We start from the raw sequence: 21686 nt of genomic DNA on the forward strand, positions 1-21686 counted from the left end.
TGTGCCAGGCACCACATGGTGACGGGCACATGGGACATGGATGTTTCAAAACATACCCTTTTCCACTGTGGCTTGGGCTGTGGTCCTTTTCTGGGCCGCAGCACAAGCCACAATGGAAAAGGGGATGTTTGTGACCGCCTACACGGTGGTCACATCTTAATTTGGCAGGTGGAACTGCAGACTACATGTCGGTCAGTTTCCAGCAAAATGCAATTGTGTTCAGATGCTCGTCTGACCGCCATTGTAATTAAGACCTTGGTTCAGGTGGAATGAGCCTGCAGGCCTTCCAGAAGCTATTTCTTAGCTAGTCCATAGCAGATCTTTATACAAAGCATAATCCATCTAGAAATGGTTCGGTTTTGCACCGTGTTTCCCTTCTTTTTCCCACAGAACACCACACACAGTTGATCAACCACCCAATGACTCTTGGTGTGAATGATGCAGAAGCTTAAGGCTCTCTTTAGGAGGAGCAAAGTACACTAATAGGGTGACAGACTGTCCAATGTGAAAAAGCGTCACAACTTCTAGTAGGAACGCCGCCGTAGGCCTTAGCCCATAGCCCAAATTTGTCCAGAAAAAAGGTGGTATACAGCTGCTTACAGCTCACTCAATGTGCTGACCAGATAACTATGCGCAACACTGTCTTCAGGGCTAATAACCTTACACGCCAGGTGGGTATTGGCTCAAATAGGGTGCACATCAGAAATATGAGAACCAAAATCAGGTCCCACTGAGGCATCACAAAAGGTTTTGACATGAACGTGGGGCAGCAGTTTTAGAAAAACGCATCATAACAGGTGATCTAAAAAACAGATGGCTGATTAGCCAATCAAAAAAAGGCTGACAGGGCTGATAAATAACCTTTAACAGCAGCCACAGCAAGGCTTTGCAGGGCTCAGGGTAGGGAGACAAGAAGGACATCAGACAACTGGGCTTGTAAGGGGAAGATATGCAGAGAAAAGGAACAAACAACAAACCTCTACCAGTGCCACATATTAACAGCTTTGGTGGAAGGGCAACTGGCTGTTAAAATTACATTCACTACCTTGGGAGGGAGGTCAAAGGCCGTTAAGTGATCTTGCTCAATCTCCAAATATGGAGGTGCAGGTTGGGCAGGCTCGGGTGCAGGACCCTGCCCTGCTGCTGCAACAGAAGGTTACTGAAGAGCAGCATAATCGGAGGGCAGATGATAATGGCCAGAAGTTCATGTTACCACACTCTCCTTGCTCAATCAGAGCCATTAAGATAGCTAGGACCTGTTAATTTATGATCTTCTGAAGAACTTGGGGTAGAGGAAGTTGAGGAAGGAGGGAGTACAGAAGTCCCCGAGCTCCAGCCCAGCCAAAAGGCATCTCTGAGGAAGAATCACCTTAGGAACTCAAATACGCAAAGGTTTGGACACTGTGCATTTTTGGCATTGGTGAAAAGACTGAATCAGGGTACTGCCCATTGCAGGAAGATACCGTGCACCACCGAGTGTAGCCGTCAACTGTGATCCACTAGTCAACACCGACTGAGTTTGTCTGCTTTGGCGTTTAAAGATCCTGCCAGGTGTTGTACGATCTGAGAAATGCCCTGACAACTCAGTAAGTTATAGAGGAACAGAGCCTCCTGGCACAGGACATACAACCCCACTCTGTCCTGCTTGTTGCTGGTGGTAGTGGTGTTGCCTGCAAGAACTTGCACCCGTTCCCTCGTAAATGGCAAAAGAAAAGCTTTTAATGCCAAACGAATTGTCCACCACTGCAACAGATTGATGTGGAGCAATGGTTCCTGTTGAAGACCAGAGTCCTCTGAACTCCACCTCTCCCATGCGACCTCCCTCTCCCATGTGACCTCCCTAACCCACCAATGGTGCATCAGTCACGACCATTAGCACTGGTTCAACTGTGGCCCAGCAGCCACCACTGGAGGTTGTTTGAAGTCTCCTACTACACATGGGTGGAATCTAACAGGATTATCTGGTGGTGAGCTCCCTAAAGACTTCAGACCCCACTGCAAGATCTCATGTGCACCTGGTGTGGTCAATGAGCAGGATGCAGGAGGCCAAGAAGTCTCACAGCCCAGGTCAAAGGCTGAAACATCAGGATCATAGATCAAATGTCCTGGACTTTGTGATTAAGAGGTAAGGTAGAGAATAGTACCCCATCCAGGATGGCTTCAAAGAACAGGAGCCTCTGTGAAGGAATCAGGTGTGACTTTGGCACACTGATGGGGAAACCCCAACAGAGTTAACAGGTGGGCCGCAATCTGGAGGTGGTTCACGACTGATTCAGGCGAGCAAGCATTCAGCAACCAGTCGCTGAGGTTTGGGAAGACTGGTATTCCCTACCTCCGAAAAATGTGCATGGCAACCCCAGGATGTTTATGAACACCTGAGGGGTGCTGGTGAGGCGAAAGAGGAGCACTGAAAACAAAGTGTAGCTAACGCCTGTAGGACTGCAAAAAGAGAATGAGAATATAGGCGCCCTGCAAATCCAATGCTACCAACCAATAGTCTAGATCCAGGTAAGACATAACTCTGAGTCAGCATCTGGAACTTGTCCTTTTGAGGTAGAAGTTCAAAGGATGAAGATCTAAAATAGGATGATTCCTTCGTCCTTTTTGAGTACCAGGCACTAATAGGGGTAGCAATCAGTCCTGATTTCTGATGCTGGCACCCTTTCTGTGGTTTCCTTGTCCAAGAGACGTTCCTTGCGTAGATTGGTAAGTGGTCCTCCAGAAGCTGTTTTGATGTAGGTGGCATCCTTGGAGGGATAGATAGGAAGGGTAGGGCATAACCATCCTGGATGATTTGAAGCACCCATCTGTCCGATGAGATGCTTTACCACCCATGGAGGAAATAACTGACCATGCCTTCAACTGACAATGTGCAGCTGAGGGCAAACTAAAGGGGTTTGAAGTGGTGATAGCTGGGAGCGTTAATTTGGTAGTGCGTTGTCCATGAGGGCCTGGACGCTGTTGCTGGATCATCAACATCTAACATGGAATGGTTGCCGGGTCAGATGTTGTTGAGGTAGGGCTTTATCATTGGTTTTGATAGATGCCCCATCTGGAGCCCCTAAAAAAAGGCGATATTATTGGGGAAACTGCTGTACAGGTGCTGAAAGGGCGAGGAAGCTCTCTATCCATACTCTCTTTAAATTACTGCAGGGTTGAATCTGCCTCGTCTCCGAAGAATGGCATGTCCATAAGTGATGCTTGGACATCACTGGAGACGCCCGTGGATCTGATTCATGCATGGAGAAGAACAACTGCGCTGGTACCAATGGCCCTACCCTAACAGTCGGTAATGTCCAGGCCTGACATAATTATGTGCTTAGTAGCATCTTGCAGAAACAACAGTTGATGGACAGAATGCAGAACAATGTCATACATTCACCCCAGTACAGAGAACTGGGCCTAAATCCATTGTTTTTTTGCTCACCATGCCGTACCACTTTGAACCCAGACAAATGCAAATCAGTCTTGACCCTGTGCCTCATGGGAACAGTCCAGCCCGAACTGCCAAGCCAGGTTCTCCCTGGACTGGAAACAAGCATCCTAGGACCGGTTTCGGGGTTTGCACGCCAGGGAGATCCAAAAAGGAATGAAAAATATACAACATAGCATCTTCAAAAGCTTGCATCTGTACTGATTTTGACAACAGCACTTGAAATTTGGGCAGAATCGGGACTAGCTGGCGAATTGGGTCTATGGCGGGAGATCAAGACTGTGGCCTAGCCTGGTGTCTGCATGACGTCCCTTGACTAGAGTCAGGAGAGGTGGTGAGTCGCACTTTAACTTCTTGGGTTTCTTATTCAACTTTGAATTACCTGACGATTTGGAGGTGGATGACAACATTTCGCAAGAACGACCTCGGGAGAGAAAACGCACCCACGTCCTCAACTTTGACAACGATCAGAGCTTATGCGTTTTTCTGTGGTATTCTGCAACAAAATTTGGCCTCACAGTCAGATGGTGTTCAGGTTCATCTGAGCGCAGTTGTCGAACAATCTTGAGACATGTGAATAGTCCAGATACCAGAGACAGACCTTGTGGCACTCTATCACTGATATCTGTTATTCCTTGCAGGGTTTACATTTTGTAGTTTTGAGAGGGGACCTTTGCCTTTTAGGAAACATTCTGTCAAGAGACAGAAATGAGGGAGCAAGCTCAGATCAGAAAATAAATGAACTGACATTGACGCATGAAGATGTCACTTCTGGGGCGGCACAGAACTGATGCAGTCACGTGACGCCAACTACCGTCAGGAGAGGAGATGAGAAAAATCTCTAGGTCCAGTCTGGTATCTGGGGTTATTCACAAGGTGAGGAATCTGTGGATAGAAGTATCCATCAGATGAAAAAGAGGAGCCCTTCCTTCTATTCCAAATAGATTCCAGCATTCAGAACTGTTGACACTGCGCGCTCTCAATAGTGATGAATAGATGTATCCAGGGCATTATCCAGAGCTTGAAGACTCCCTGTGCCACTTAGGAATGAAGAAGCTACTTGCGGTCTGCCAGATGATACCTGCTCAGTTTGTCTGCTCTGGAATTTAGGCCAACCACATGCCAGGTGGTTGGCAACCAGGAATATGTTGTGCTGGTCCACACACCTGCAGAGGTGTAGCTCCTCCTGACACAGGATTTAAGACCCCACTCCACTCTGCTTGTTACAATATCAGATGGTGGTCGTATTGTCCATGAGGACCTCCACCAGCTTCCCTTTGATGGATAGAAGAAAAGCTTTCAAGGCCAGACTGCCCGAAGTTCCAGAAGATGGATATGAAGCCAGCTCTCCGTCGATAACAGGCCTCCGATCTCCACCTCCCCAAATGGTCGAGCCCTCTTTCCCCCCACCTGTGACATGTCTGTCACGTGTCACCTCAGTGAACTCTTGGTGGGGGCGAGAGTGTGGCCTGTCACAGGTCAAGTTGGCATTTGTTTGCCACCAAAGAAGATCCCGAGCAGTGTCCTGCGTGAGCTGGATGGAGTCGGGAAGTGCCACCTGGCATTTGGGATGGGAAGGATGCACGAGACCAGGAAACTAGAAACCAAAGTGTGAGCAAGTGGGTTTCTGTTGCAGTAAACCCCCCCCCCCCCCTTTTTATTTTTTTGTTGCCAGGCTACTGATGCTCTTTGACTTGGTTTGCCCTGGACTCCTGCCAATCAGGTGCCCAGGACCTGCGTTCCTTCCCTAAAACTGCCTAACAGCCTAAACCCAATTGGCATCTCTGGCCACATGTCAGCCCCTGGTAAATGGTACATTGGTACCCAGGGCCCTGTGACCAGAGAAGACCCCTAAGGGCTGCAGCACTTATTGTGCCACCCTTAGAGGCCCTGTGCCCGGACACACACACTGCCTTTGCAGGCGGAATGTCTTGGTGCAGAATAAAACAGAGTCGATGGCACACATCCCTGTGTGCCATGCCCACAAACACACTGCCCTGGCATACCTCAGTCACCCCTCTAGCTGGGAGCACTATGCCAGTGGTGTGGGTGCAAGGGCATGAGCCCTGTACCCCTACAGTACCCAGGTCCATTCCTGGGCACTGTAAGTGCAGTGCTGCACTTAAGAGTATATGGTGCTGGGAGGTCGTCATCACGAACTCCACAGCACCATGAAGGCTGCACTGAAGACTGAAAAGTTTGACACATTAAACCCGCACTGATGCCAGTGTGGGATTTAATGTAAGATGCACGACAGAGGGCAACTTGGAGTTGCCCCCTGAACCTAACCTATAATCCACGTCCTGTCTGAGAGGCTGCCTAGGCTTCCACACAGCAGACATGTTGCTGGACCCCTGGGTAGAGAGTCATCCGCTCTCCTGGGCCTACAACAATGCACACCCTGGGCGAGGTACTAGGTCTCCTCCCCCAGGGTGGGCAGGGGAAGCTTCAAAGGCATGCAGCCTTTGTGAGCCTCTCCAGGCCACTTGCTGTACTCAGCAACTGGCCCCCACAGGTTCTGACACCCACTCTGGCGGGAAGTCTGGCAGGAAACCCCAAGGAAGGAAAGGGGGTGTGCTAGCCTCTTCCAACCCCACCCCTCAGGTGGGGGGCGCAAGGTGAAGCACATCTCCGGGCTCTCGCCATCTTGAAGATGGGGATCCCTGCCCAATCAGGACTAGGCTACTGCCCCCCTCCCACAAGAGAGTGGCAGGATAGGGGGTGTACCCACCCCAGGGAGGGGACCCATTGGTCCCTGCCCTTTACCTACCTGTAACGCCTCTAAATTTAGTATTCAGGGGCACCCTGAACCTTCCTTCCTCAGATCCCGAATCCAGAACAAGAAAGAAGATCAAGAAACAAGAAGACCTGCCGTGCAGCTGCTAACAAGAGGAAGACACCAACTGATTTGGCCCCAGCCCTACAGGCCTGTCGACCCTCGAACCTGCTCCTGCTAAACCCCGGCGTCTCCAGTGGTCAGCAACCTCAAACACCCTGGAGGACCGGACTGCCTTGTGACTCTAACCAACTGGGACTCACACGAGCAGTGGTACTGCTCAAAGCAAGTAACTGACCCCTGGCATCAGGCAGGAACCGTGACTCCTGCACACTCTGCACCTGCCAAACCTGGCCTGTGCCGGAGTGGACAAAGACCACGAGGATGACCCCCAGCGACTGACCTAGAATCCAGCACCCAAGGACCCACCTAGACGATCCTGACGACGCCTGCAGCCTCAGAACCAGGGACCCCTCTAACCGCAACCAGCAGAGGGCAAGATTTCCAGACGCCAAAAGGCACCCCTGCACCCAGCGCCCTGCGACCTCCTATGCCCAACTCCTGGGTGCCTACCTATCCTCCAACTACGTAACTTACCTCTCGAAGTGGTGGTCGCACCTGAAGAATCTTCGTCCCCGAGCTTGCAGCCTTTATTCGTCCTTGAGCCCATCAAAAGGACAGGATTCAAACCCTGATAAGACTGCAGGAAACAGATGTCAGTCATGGACCTGCACAGGATGTGTCTTTGTTGCTTGGATTCGGGACATTATGAGGTCGAGTCCTCTTTGGCCTTCTTGTGTCTAGACTCTGATTTAGACTTACCGACAAGACCTCCATCTAGAAATTGATTTCTCAACTAATTGGCCTTGAGACCGGCCCCACAAAATGGAGCAAGAGTGGGAACTATGCTATAAACCAACCTCCTCTTGTGCGTGGCAACCTATAGGTTTGCCTATTGTTCTCAGATTGCCTTGAGGTGCAGAAGAGCACATATGTCGTATGACTTGGAGTAATGTCCAGAATCCAAGCAACAAAGACACATCCTGTGCAGGTCCATGACTGACATCTGTTTCCTGCAGTCTTATCAGGGTTTGAATCCTGTCCTTTCGATGGGGACATCATTCCATAGAACACTGGGAAACGATTTGGAGTCATAAGAAAGACTTTCCAAGTTTTAAGCAGAGCTCTAAATTTGCGTCGAGGGGCTCAGAAAGGAGGGTTCTGGACTATGCATAGAGGTAGCGTTTATATGCAGCTCCGCGCTGTCACTTCTCGGGGCGGTATTAAGTCGCTGTAGAGCAACACAGCGCCATCTACCAGTGTGGGGCAGCATTGCTTGATAACTCTCCAGATCCAGTCCGGTGCTAGGGGATATTCTAAAGGTGAGGAACCTGCAGTTAGTAGATTCCATCAGAAAACAAGTTATTTGGTACAAGTGTACTAATCAAATTCTATGTTATTACCACATTACAGCTTAAACAGTTTCGAAAACAATGCTTACTGACTCACAAATTACAATCTAGAATCAGTTGACAAAACAACGGACAAAAAAAACTTCAAATACTCACAACTGTTAGTTATTGGGATTTTATCTCACCACGCGGAATTAACCCTTGATGTTCTGGATATTATATGCCTTTGTAATGACTGACCATGGAAAAACAGCACGGCATAAACCATGCACACAAATCGGCCGAGTGTAATTTGTTTTGTATATCACTGGTTTTCGTTAGCAACACACACAAAATAACTCTCACCTTCTGTCATCCTGTTCTCTACATATCTTTCTTATTTTGTTTCTGTATTATTAGCTAACTGGTGCTTTCAGCACTGCACATAGTGCGAATGATGGAGTGTGCTGTGTGTTGCTAACCATAACTTGAGAAGTTCAGTGGTATTGCCTATTTGACCCTGAACTATAGTTCAGTTTTTTACTATCTGTGAATTTCAAGATTTTTTTAATGATACAGTTAGACCCTTCACACAACCAACCACAGGTGGCCAAATTTACTGCTCATGGCTGTCAGCAGTGTACCGTGAGGGGTAGCCTTTGAGCTTTTCCTGCTGCCAGGCCCACAACCAACCAACCTCGAGCAGCGAACAACTGCTGTACACAGCCTTTTGCCCTGGCCAGTGGTAGTTATCCACTAGAACTGGCTTCTGGTAAAGCCTTGCACCCAATCTGCCACAAGCAGTCAACATGCTGCAAGCAGCCAAACCCCTGTTGCAGGGATTCTGCTTATGCGCAGAACTATGCGCAGGAACCCAGGCCCTCAGTGAATTGTGGTGTACCAAAAACTCACCTCAGAACCCAGAACCCCTATCCGGCCAGCATCAGTGTCCTATTCGTTATCCGAGGTTTAGCTCGGCGGTCCCAATGTATAGACAACCCAGAACAAGCGACTTAGTATATTTCTCAGGATTGGTGGGAATCAGAAACACCTTTTCGTAATTATTCTCATACCAGTCCACAACAGAATAAACAGAGACACAGGAAAAGTTTAAAGAGTTTATTTTATAAACCTCGTGTCCTAATATGCAGCAGTTTGGCTAACATTAGCAGACAAACGATTAAAATCAAAACCATCAGCATAGTTACAATACCATAGAAAATGAAAGGAGCAATCATAATAAAATGACAGTGGCTCTAGGCCACCTTCCTTTCTCTAACACACTAATAGTATTATTAGACTAATAAAAGGTCTCTAGGCTTGAATGGGAAACCCCATACCGTATAGATCAGCTCAGAGAGTTCACATCACAGGATCAGCTATGCTCTGCTCCTAGGAACGCTCTTCTTCCGAATGTGTTGAAAACATGTAACACTGCAATATTAAAAGCATTCGACTTTCAGGTATTTGCAGCTGCGTGCGTGTTATGGCTAAACTAGTGGGCCGATCAACCTGAACTCAACAACATGCACCGTCTAGGGATCCAGACTGTTTGTTACACTGTGTACAGACCAAGGTCGCTATTCACTGTTTAAGATGTTAACAACAGACAGTTCTCATGGGAAGCAAAGTCGAGTAAGCATTTCTCAATTCTAATAACATGTGACTACAGTGTCGTGTGCAAAAGCAGCAAAAGCGGCAAGATGGCTGTCTAACATCTAACGCGGTTATGCTAACTTAGCGTTGTACATAGGCAGATAACGATCATCACTACACCCCAATGTGAGCTTTACCGTGCACAGGGTTGGGTGCACCCAACACACTTTGGCCACCAACCCAATCTGCACATAGGGCTTGGAACACACAACTTGTCCTTTGGGAAGGCTACTTTAAAAAAAGAACATAGTTTTTGCAAGCACAGTTCTTTATCTGGAACCGTGGATTTGCAACAACTCATGTGTCAGCTGGGGCCTTTTTTGTTACTACAGAACCGATGGACATTTTAGGTGTCTGAGGTACATGGTTTCAAATAATGGTACCATGGTTCTAGACTCTTGTGAAATGTTTTTAGTTCATTTTCCACAAGATGTGGACCTTTTAAGGAACACTTTAATTAGGGCCGACAATGCCCCTTTGATGGCCTTTTAATTTTTTTTCTGCGGGACGTGGGGACCTTCACTTGCATTCTGAAATTGCTTCCGCAACAGAAATTGTTCTCTTGTAGAAGCCAATCAGAGCTCTCTGAACAGATCTCAAAGGGCCGATGGGGGATAATGCCTCCTCGTCCAACTGAATCCATTTGGTATAATCCTTTTTAATTTCTGGAATAGCAGATCAGCAGAGATATACAAACCTGTCAACCATTTATAGCACACTCTACAAATTTTATTACACTTATTTCTCAAAAACTGCTAGACAGTTTCACTCCAAAGCAACAAAAGAACATTTTGTGAGAAAAAGTTTTACTTTTATTCCAAGTTTATTTTGAAGCAGTTCAGTAGTTTCAGCTGTAATCATGAGCAAAAATTCCCTGGGGAGCTAAAATCGGAAAAAACACTCTACCCACCCCGCCAATCTCATATTGAGAGAAAGAATGCATATATAAACAAAATCATACTGATAAATTAAGGGGCAGGGGAATGAGGTGCTTCCCCCCATCAAATCTGCTTTTGGTTTCTTAATAACATTGGCCCAGTTCAACAAATATGCCCAAACCTTTCCACTAACAACATTCATCCACTTTTGGTTCGGCATGGCAAGTTTTGTACAGATCTGTCAAGTGGGGGACAAAAAATGTCAAGGCGAAAAAGTAACATTTCCATTTTAACTTCGATAGGATTCTCAACTCCTCGATGCAGGAAGCTTCTTTAGTGTTGGAGACTCCGGCACGACTGAAGGGATTTCATCGCCTTCTGGAGTGTGGCACAAAAATCATGTATGAGACACAGCTGGCATAGGACTTGCACAACCAGGATCCATGCTTAAGTGAGAGATATCGGAATTGTATGCCGGATATCCACAGTCCTTAGAGGAATCAATCAATCAGGGGGATACTCAACCGTGAGGGTCTTAAGGCGCTGGGAGGGGGCAGGGCGGGATAAGCAGCTCCATTCAGTCGAAAAGCCAGGTCATGAGTTTTCCTGAAGGTGTTCAGGGAGGGGGCGCGTCTGATGTCAATCTGGAGCTCGTTCCAGGTCTTGGCCGCGATGTAGGAGAAGGCCCTTCCGCCTGTTCTTGCTCTGTGGATGCGTGGGGTTTCGGTGAGGGTGAGGTCGGCGGATTGTAGGTGTCTCTGTTGTGGAGGCATTTGTAGGCATGGGTGAGTATCTTGAGAGTAACTCTTCTCAACAGGGAGCCAGTGGAGGTCTCGTAGGTGTTGGGTGATGTGTTTGTGTCATGGGATGTTGAGTACTAGTCTGGCTGCGGTGTTGTGTATGGTCTGGAGTTTTTGGAGCAGAGACTTGTTGATCCCGGCCATAGAAGTTTCCATAGTCGCTCTAGCTGAAGGGTTTTGAGTAACTCAGGAAGTGTGGCGCTCTGCTATGTAGACGTAATTGTTGTTCAGAAGATTGTATAAGTATGGTGCAAGCAGGAAAGGGGAAATCCCTTAAACCCCTAGATGTGTGAAGGGAAGGCCCTACACAACGTAATGTGAAACTAAGTCCTGGGCACACGTAAAGTAGTACTGTAACAAAGGTAAGGTTCAATACAAAGGAACGTCAATGTTAGTCATTGATGAATGAATTTCATTGTCCTTTATTAATTCAAGAGTGTGCAAGAGAAAACCAGCCAACACGTGTTTCGTCGCCAATAAGGACTGAATAAGAAGCTGGAAGTTCCTGAAATCGCTCCGCCAGTGTTGATTTCAACCCGGCTGGTCTAGGGATGCCTAAGTAGAACGATCAATATATCACATAATGGTGATCTGGTAAATAATTGAGCCGCGAGCAGTCTAGGATGGACGGTAGTCCTTGTTTCCAAAGTCGAGTCGGCTCATTATGAGTGCATGGGTGACTGTCTTTCTTGATTCGGGGGAGATCGATTTGAAGGTCTTTCGGAGGATGCGAAGGGTGTTGAAACAGCTGTAGGCGACAGCGTTGACCTGTTGGGTCATGGAGAGGGAGGAGTCAAGTCCAATGGCGTGGTTCCGGGCATGGTCCATGGGGGTGGGAGGACTGCCGAGGGCAGTGGGCCGCCAGCAGATGTCCCATGCAGATGGGGAAGGTCCGAGGACCTCAGTCTTCTCAGAGTTGAGCTTCAGGCGGCAGCTGCTGCACATCCAGGAAGCGACGTACTTCATTCCTTCCTGGAAGTTGATTCTGGTGGTGATGGGGTCCTTGGTGAGGGAGAGGATGAGCTGGGTGTTGTCTACGAAGGATACTATGCTGAGCCCGTGCTGTCTGATGATTGCGGCGAGGGGGGCCATGTAGATGTTGAAGAGTGTGGGGCCTTGGGGTACTCCGCATTTGATTTCCGTGGGTTCGGAGAGGAAGGTTTGTAGTCTGATTCTTTAGGTTCTGCCAGTGAGGAATGATCGGATCCAGTCGAGGGCGGTTCCTTGTATGCCGTGTCGTGGAGTCTGGCGGTGAGTGTGTGGTGGGAGATGGTGTTGAAAGTTGTCGAGAGGTTGAGTAGTATCAGGGCCGCGGTGTGTCCTTGGTCGACGAGGGTGCAGATGTCGCCTGTGGCGGCGAGTAGGGCAGTCTTGGTGCTGTGGCTGCTGCGGAATCCTGATGTCTAGGATGGAGTTTTTTGTGACTTTGGCCGCGAAGGAGAGGAGGAAGATGGTGCGGTAGTTCTTGAGATCCGTGGGATCTGCTGTGGGCTTCTTGAGCAGGGGTCTGACTTCTGCGCGTTCCCAGTCATCGGGACGGATGCCATTCTTGAAGGTGGCGTTCATGGTGCGCTGTAGTTCTGGAGTGATGGCGGTGGCGGCTCTGTGGAAGATGTGCGGCGGGCAGGGGTCCGAGGGGCCCCTGAGTGGATGCCTTTCATGGTCGAAATGGTGTCTTCGGTGGTGACTGGGTTCCAGGCGGAGATGGTGGGCAGGCTGACATTGTTAGAGAGGGAGGTGGTTTCGGAGTCGGGTGTCTGGTCGTTGAAGTTGTCGTAGAGGCCTTTGATTTTTGGGTGAAAGTAGGCGCTGAGCTTGTTGCAGAATTCCTGGGATGGGGTGATGTCTGTGGTTTTGCTGGGGGGCTTGGTGAATTCCTGGATGATGCTGAAGAGTTCTTTGGAGCTGCTGGAGTGGGTGAGGATTTTGTTTTGAATGAAGGCCCTTTTGGAGGATCCGATGCGTTGGTGGTGTTCTGTCATCACGTTCTTGGAGGCGGTGCGGTCTTCTGGCGTTTTGCTGTTTCTCTAATTCTTCTTGAGACGTCTGCAGGTGCGTCTGGATTTTTAGAGGTCGGCGGTGAGCCTGGTGGCCTTCCTGGGGCGCTGTCTGTCAGGGTGACATAGTGGTGCGAGCTTGTCTGCGCAATTCGAGATCCATCTGTGGAGTTCTTTGGCTGCAAGGTTGGCGTTGGTCGGGGTGGTAGTGGTGTCATGGTTGAGGGTGGCGATGAGCTACTCCTCTGTGGCTTTGCTCCAGTTTCTTTGTGGATGGCGAGGTGTAGGTTTGGGTGGCGTGGGTTTGTTGACGAGGAAGTGTACACAGTGGTGGTCCGTCCATGGGGGTTGCGGGTGTGGCTGAAGTGGACGTTGTTCCCGCTTGCGAAGATGGGTGATGGGGTCGAAGGTGTGTCCTGCCTTGTGTGTCGGGGTGCTGACGAGCTGTTTCAGTCTGACATTGCCGAGATTGTCCAGGAGTGAGGCGGAGTTGGGGTCGTCGAGGTGAAGTTCAGGTCTGCGATGAGTATGTAGTTTGTGGAGGCAATGGCGTGAGGGGCTATTAGGTACGCTGAGAAGGATGTACTTCAGGGCTTCGGTGTTGTAGGCATTCGGGTTGGGGATGGTGGGAGTGTGGTGTGGTGAAGGTTTGGCGGCAGTGACGGCAGGAGAACTGGCCGTGGGTGGTGTTCGGCATGGATGGCTGGCAGTTGTTGTTCCTTCCGGTGTCGAGTGCGAGCAGGGCAGCTTTGTTGTAGCGGTGAGAGGTCGGAGATCCAGGGTAAGCAGTCGGGTCGTGGACGGGCGCAAACGGACTTGCCTTTGGCGCGCCAGCAGCGCAGCCGTGCAGCAGCCACCATTAAATAAGGGAGGGGAGAGAGGGGAGCGGGGAAACTGGCAGGAGGAGGAGAACAATGTAGTCTAACTTGCATAGCTTGATGATTCTTTTCTTAGAGTATTATGTGGGATCCAAACGTTCTCCACTATTTATCCAATCAATATTTGTTATAGATTTCCAAACTTTTTGAGAGGGGCCCAAACAGTGCCGAATTTCCAGAGCTCTTCTGACGGGGTAAATCCTCCTTGCGTGTGTCAAAGAAAAACCTGGTCCAAATATACATGGGATAATATTGGGAACTCTAGAAACAAAGAAGACCTGGAGTCCCAGCCACATACAATAATTTAGATTGGTGGGAGACAACAATTTTTCCTGTAGAAGGTGGTAGTGAATAACAAGAATCCACCGAAACGCGTCGACATGCAACAACATTATTTTCACTAAAATCGATCAAACATGGATTTAAACTGAAAAAAGAAAAACTCTTTATGCAAATGTTGTTTAATCAATGATTTTCTTTGCAATTAGTAACCTCATAATGACAAATGCAACAGTCTAATGTACTCTCCCTTTTCTATACAAGTGTTCTTAACGCTTTTAGTGATTATTTTATGTTTTGTTGAGTTATATAATATGTGACCGGTGGGTCTTTTTGAAATTTGTATGTTCTTGAATCACAGAAATTTGATTATATGGTTTTTCACAGATTTATTTTTACAACAAATGTAAAGTCTTTTTAAGAAATAAAAGTGAATATCCCTTCACACACAGGGTCTGAAGACGATATCTTGGTGATATTAGTTTGATATTTTAATAGATGAATTGTAAAAGGTGTGAAAGAGTGTTTGAATGTAAATGAACCCAAAGGGAAATTTCTTATTTGACTTATAGTCGCGTTGAGATATTCACAAGGTGAGGAATCTGCAGTTATAAATATCCATCAAAAACAGCCATACAAAAATAATTAAATAAGTTTAAAATGTATTTTCAAATACAATGCCAAATATACTGTTAATTTGAAGGAATGCAGAAGGTATTCATGAAAGATAATGATGTCAAAGGCACTATATTACTTAACTAAAATTATACAAGTGAATCTTCATTTATTTATTTATTATTGACTTCACAGAGTGATGAGTCACCAGTCTGGGCAAAACACCTATCCAAGCAAGCAATCAGCAGTCACAATCTAGCGTCATAGAAGAAATGGAGAGCGACTAATAAACCTGCAGCCAGACAGAGGCCAAAAGTTTGCATGGGAATATTGGATCAAGTAGACAGACAAAATAACTCACCTTCACCACCTGCAGTTACAAAGGCAGGAGAGCCTCGGTCCTTGTTCTGGCAGAGTTGACTAATATATTCAAACGTGAGCATGGTACTGATGCAGCTCAGATCCCGGGGATAAAGCTGGAAAGAGCGGAGGAAAGTCAACGATGTGGTGATACAGAAAGATGGAAGAGTGCAAAACAAAGTGAAAATAGATGAAGGGACTGCAATTGGAAACGTAATTGAAACAACTTAAGCAGTTTGGGCACACCAAAGAGGGTGTGGCACTTAAAGAAAGGATGGGAAGTTGGAAAAGATAACAGCATCAAAATATAGTGACATCCAGTGAAGCTGAAACCCAGAGAGCAGCTTGGAAATAAGTGTAAAGGAGCTGGAAATGGTCACCCTGATCAGAATATAGCAACAGTGACATTTTGTAATGGGGGGACATATGTAAAGAGGAAATACAGAGTAGGAGGGGGGGGGCAAGTGAAAGGAGGGGTGATCATGGGAGTTGAGTGAAATGTATGAAAGGAAAACAGAAATGCTAGTCAGATGTTAATAACGGACAGCTGCCCTTCCATCGCTCACCGCTTTGGGGATCTCTGTGTAAGTCAGGCCTTGAAGGTGCGTCCAGCATCCGGATGTACTGACCACATGACCACTCTGTGGTTCCACCCAGCATTCAGTAACCAGATTCAGTTCAGAGTCCACTTCGATGGCCTCCACCTCTGTGTCATTGTCATCATCTGTTGAAAAGCTGAAAGGAACAATTTCTCAATTTGATTCACAGTTTCCTTAGAACCATTAACTACTGTTGTTCAAGACCTTTAAAAGTGGCAGACTCATTTCTACGCTGCACCAGGCTCAACAAAAACTCTCATCACATTTGGTTTTCAGTGAAGCCTCTAAGCATACAGGAATGGAGTGTCCCTGACCTCAAGGGAGGCAGGTTACGAAGATCTTGGCATTGTGATGTAAAACATCTATCCCCCCCTCTGTCTGGGTCTTAATTGGAGGGAGGATTGTGGCATGTTTACACTGGCCACTGTCCTCTATTGGTAACCCTGGCTTGCACCAAAACTGCTGGTAGTTTCTATAGATCCTTCTATGAGTTGTGCATCCTCTTTCGCTGGTGGTGTACTAGGCTGTCCCCTCAAAGATGTGAGGATTATTCATCTCCAGGAAAAGTGCAGGATTTTTTTCCTCCAGGGACACATCACCCATCCTCAGGCAGACTGAGGCTTTCTCTCCTTTCAGTAATGCTTCTATTACTCGTCTTTAGGCAGGGTGCATTTTACTTGTCCCTAAGTGAAGTATTTATAACCTGTCCCTAGGCAGACTGTTTTGCATCATTAAGTGAGATGTATATACATGTCACTGGACATTGTAATAGCTTTGATCTTCCCATAGTGGGCACTGCAATCTTCTAGGCTGCATAGGGATTTTAAAACTTCAATGAGTTACATATAAGTTGCACTATGGCATGTGAGGGATCCCTGTCCTTAACAGATGTGGACATTTCCTGCCATTGAGTAACATAAAAGCTTTGGTCCCTCAAAATCTTATATTACATGTTTGTATGCAGAGGGACGGTTTCCAAACCTACAATGAGCTAAGTATTTTGGGTAAGAGGGGATCTCAAACATTCAATGAGGTATGGCGGTGTTAGTTACCTGTCTTTTGTAGAAGTGGCATGTGGTGGAAAGAGAATGTACTGTACGATGCAGCTGTATTTCTCGGTCTCATTGAGTGAGTCACTCTGAAATGAAAAATATAAGCAGGGTTAGGTGCATTGGTTTCCAGATGAATGGAGAACGTAGGCGGATAGGAACTATGCATATATGCGCTGAAAAGAGCAACAGGCAACTGAGAGCTTTACACACATGAGCAGATGGAGGGTAAAGAGAATTTTGAAAGGAAGATTATATGTATAACAGAACCTAATTAGGGAATTATTCACCTCCAAAGTGACATACAGAAAGCGAAAACAAAGTCATAGGAAGAGGAAAGATTAATTGGGGGACAGGCAAAGAGTAGTGGAGAAAAAGCAAGTAAGAAATGGAGGGGCTCCGAGCTTAATGAACGTTACTTGCCGTCGGTAAAGCGCTTTCTTGTGAATGCTCTAACTGCAGATTTCTCTCCTTGTGAATTTCCCCTGGCACCAGACTATACCTATAAACTGCTGCTAGGGTCGCTTGACTTCAGCTATCCTTAAAATGGTACCACTGCCCAGGGCACACTATCAGGCACAAAACTACCCATACATACTCCAAAAGAACTTCTACATTAGACCAGCGAAACTACTGAGAGGCTTTCTCAGGCAGGGGCGCATGGATAGAATTGCTCTGATTAAATGTTACAAATCCAGCTATGATGGCAGCATAGCAACGGTGGACATGGACTTTTATTACAGAGCAGTTCACCTGTTGAACCTCACTGGTGGCATGATGAGGGCGAAGAACCGGCCTTCACATGAGTGCAGTGGGCGATGAAGGGAGTGCCTCTGTTGTACCACCTATATGGGGGATATATTGCACTGGGTCTTCCACCGGCTACTAGGGTGGTACAGCAGACTTGACATGACAACTAAGAGACTCACTTAACAGGGTTCCGCCAATGGGAATTGTCTGGGATATCTTCACGTAGGGATGTGATGCAGAGAGTGAATATGAAATCCTTTGCTATGCTACAGGCAGAGTTTGATCTCCACCAAGGTCAATTTTTCTGGTATCTCCAGCTGCGCCACGCACTTGCATCTTAAATGGGAGATCTATCTGGCCCAGTGGAGCCCAGCCGCCTAGAGACCACAATACCAGGAGATCACAAGATCTCACCCATTTGCAAACCCCTGGTGTTTCACACACTTGACTCATTTCTACACCTAGGGCCCCTAACGGAGGATGACTGGAGGAAGACCTTGGCCTCACCAAGAGAGGCGTTGGTGGCAGCACAATTTAATCTCATACAATTTCACTCCATCAAATGTATTGGACAGTATCAAAACTGTAGAAATGGGGATTGGTAACATCCTCACAGGGCCTGTGCTGTCAGGAGGAGAGAGAGGACCTATTACCCACAGTCTGGACATGAAAAGCACCTACGCATTCTGGGAAGGGGTACTCTCAACAATAATGCTGTGTTGGCATCTCCCCAGGGATCCCACGATGACCCTCCTACACAAAGATAGCACTAGATACAAGATGGCCCTGTTATGGACTGCCCAAATGGTTGCCAAAAGAGATATTGCAAGACTCTGGTAAAGTGAAGCACCCCCCTCAGTGGAGAGCTGGAGTGCAGGGCTGAACCACTGCATGGCTATGGAGGACTCAGGATATGGGGCCACAGGCTGCCTACTCAAATATGTGAAGATATGGGGAGATTGGGCCTGATATGGAGAGATTACGTTGGAGTCTACCAGGAACCTGCCAAGGACCATAGACAAGGAAATTTGACTGGTTGTGAGGTAGTGCATTGGGGCGGAGAGCAGACTGATATTTACAAGAATGCGAGAGGTAGATTGTTGGAGATGGGCTCTGTGTCTGTTGAAAATATGTATTGGAGAAAATAAAAAAAAAAAGAAATGCATCACAATGGGTGATTTGAATAAAAAGGGATTATCAGGCAAACAAAGAAAAAAAGACTGAAGAGCTGAAAAGTAACCTTTTAAGTGCTATCAAAAAAGCCTTGCTATGGCAAAGAGAGCACAAAGAGAGCACAAACCAAAAGAAATCAGGTAACTTAGTTTGCATATTGGTAACAAGCTTCTCTTTGCACCAGCTAATGAACTTGGAACAACGGCCTGTGTAAATCGATTTTGTGGATTAGTAGCGAGCATTGAAAAGGACATCCACCACCTCTGACAGCAGATATAAACCTCTCAGCTGGTTATGATCGAGCTCCATGAATGGAGCTGTAGATTGGGGAGACCCAATCTGCCCTTTTGTTGGGATAGCAGAGTCTCCTGAAGAGGATGCTGAAGCGAGTGCTGATGAGTCAGCACTCCGAGGCCACTAGATTCAGCTGTGCTCCATCCCTGTGTGACTATTGCCTGGTATATTGCTTGTGAATAGTGGCACAGGTGGGAATGTATACAGGAGGACGAAATTCCACTGAAAGAGGAAGGCGCCCCTAGAGAACCTCAAGGAGGAAACTCTGGAGTGCAAAAGGCGAGACAGAGTTTTATGGAGGTAGTTAAAAGCTCTACAAAGATCATGCAGAATAGAGCAAAAATACTCTGCAGAACCTCAGGTTGAACCACCACTTGTAACGTGCAAGATGACACCCACTGAACTAGTCTACCCTGATGTTATGTGACCCCGCTAGCTAACTCAATCTCTTTTGACTGCTCTTGTGAATACTAAGCCAACCTCAAACCTTCAATGCCTCCAGACAGAGAGCATGGGACCCACTCTAACCAGTTTGCTATGGTACCACGTGGCAGTCATATTGTCTATGAGAACCTTGATCAACCTACTTTTGATGGAAGAATAAAAAGCTTTGAGGACCAGGACGATGGCACGCAACTCCAAAAGATTAATGTAATGGCGTTGCATCAAGGGAGAGCAGAGATTTCAGATTCCCACACTTATCCAGGTGACCGACCACACCTGAAGTGGATGCATAAGTCACCATTGACGGCTCTGGGTGTGCAATCGAGAATGGCCTACCATACATCAAAATGGCATCTGACATCCACCAATGAAGGTCCCAGACTGCCTTATCGGAAACCTGAATCTTGTCCATCTAGCATTCCCAATGCTGGGCCCACTGCAGGTGCAGATTCACATATTTCCACCAAGAAACAAATGGGCCCCTACATTACTAGCCCAACCTTTTGAGGCTATTTAGCAGGAAACTGAGAAAAAGAAGGGAACGGGATCCAATAAAAATCCCTACCGCCTGCCAGTTCAATTTTCTAAACTTTATTCATTGGTGGAAGAGGCATGGTTAAAAACAGAAAAAGTAGAACAATCATAGCCCTGTTATGATGCTAGTTGCCCGGTTTTAATCAATCACTTGGTCCAATCTGGGTCCTTCTGTGCCAGGAGGAAACTATCCTGCATAACAAGATCATGTGAAGGGTGGGGGAGGGAGTCCTGTAGTCACACCTTCATCAAGGATCAGTCAGAAGTTTTGCAACTTCTTAGTAGAATCCTTTCAGCACAAGGTTACGTCTGTTTTTAACACTTTTGTGCTTAAGGACAATTGCCTAGCTCAGATCCCTGTCCAACTCAATAAAATACAAACCACAATTCATGACAAGATGCAAAGTTCACCAGAGTCAGCTACCCCAATCCTTTCTTCTTTCTCTGCCCTGACTATTGAACATACTTCTAAAATTATTGGTGCAATTAAATCAGACTCTCCTTCAGATCCATGCTCCCCAAAAATGTTGTATATGTCTCTAGAAATAATAGCCATTCCCCTCACAGCAATTCTTAATACCATGTGAAAGAGGTGTGGCGCAGCGGCCAGGGTGCCCGACTCTGGACCTCGGGGTTCCCGGTTCGATTCCTGGCACCGGCGGCAGGTTAACCCAGCACCATGTGACTCATAGCTCACTTAATCTTCCCGACGGCTCACAGCGACGGGACACCTCTTCGGAGGTAGGTGTGCACTTTACAAATGCTGGTATTTCATTTCATTTTCACAACAGGGCGCTTTCCAATGGAGGGGAAGAAAGCCTCTATACTTCCCTTATTAAAGAAATCTAATCTGGATGCAAAGGAGACTCAACTATAGACCTTTGAGACTCACTTTCCCTGCAAAAGTGATCCAGAAAGCCATTAACATCGAACTGTCTTCCTTTATCAATGATAACGTTATTCTGGATTCCTCCCAATTTGGATTTCGTGCTCATCATAGCACAGAGCTGCTGAGGAGCTCAGGCAGACCTTAGACGGCGGGGGAAGTGCTGCCCTGATCCTTTTAGACCTATCAGCAGCTCTTATGATACAGTCAATCATGAGCTCCTGCGGGTCAGTCTAGCTTCCGTCGGGATCAGGGAAAAAGGGCTCTCCCTTTTGGGCTCCTTCCTGTCTGAACAGTCTCAGGAAGTTGCATTAGGGAACTATGTTTCACCTTCCTTTTTGCTGCTGAGTGGAGTTCCTCAGGGATCTTCCCTGAGGCCAAAGCTTTTTAATCTTTATGTTACACCCCTTGCCAGACCAGCAAAAAGTCATGGTTTTGCTCTTGTATCTTATGCAGATGATACACCGATTATTGTCTCTGTGAGCAGTCCATCCAGCCTTACAGCCATTAGCTTTCGTGACTGTATGAGCCATATAGCCAATTGGATGAGGACAATAGTCTGAAGTTGAATTCATCCTAGACTGAGGTTTTGGTGTTGGGGAATAATCCCTCATTCTGGACAGATAGCTGGTGGCCGGTACAACTTGACCCTTTACCTAAACCAGTGCCCAAAGCTAAAAACGTAGGAGTCATCTTTGATACGAAGCTGTCTTTTGAAGCGCAAACCAATCAGGTCACCTTGGCTTGCTTTTTTATCCTGAACATTTTTAGGAAGATTCTTCCCGCAATACCTACGAATTTAAGGAAAACTGTGCTGATATCCTCAAGATTGGACTATTGGAATGCCCTTTTTACCAGTACCCCCAAGTGCAGCATTCAAAAGCTACAAACTGC

The 21686-nt window shown here is 47.1% G+C and overlaps 1 protein-coding gene across 9 annotated transcripts in view; it reads right to left on the reverse strand.

Annotated features, from left to right (window-relative positions):
• Positions 1 to 21686, reverse strand: part of SZT2 (SZT2 subunit of KICSTOR complex) — a 937318-nt gene that overhangs the window by 713469 nt on the left and 202163 nt on the right. For all 9 annotated transcript variants that reach the window (XM_085602961.1, XM_085602966.1, XM_085602963.1 and 6 more), the window contains exons 18-20: positions 16715 to 16800; positions 15630 to 15798; positions 15065 to 15179 (exon numbers count right to left, since the gene is read on the reverse strand). In XM_085602961.1, the coding sequence (XP_085459087.1) occupies positions 15065 to 15179; positions 15630 to 15798; positions 16715 to 16800 (370 nt within the window). The remainder of the gene's footprint in view (positions 1 to 15064; positions 15180 to 15629; positions 15799 to 16714; positions 16801 to 21686) is intronic.

The sequence above is a fragment of the Triturus cristatus genome, chromosome 4_2 (assembly GCF_964204655.1).
Source record: "Triturus cristatus chromosome 4_2, aTriCri1.1, whole genome shotgun sequence".
Classification (NCBI taxonomy): Eukaryota; Metazoa; Chordata; class Amphibia; order Caudata; family Salamandridae; genus Triturus; species Triturus cristatus.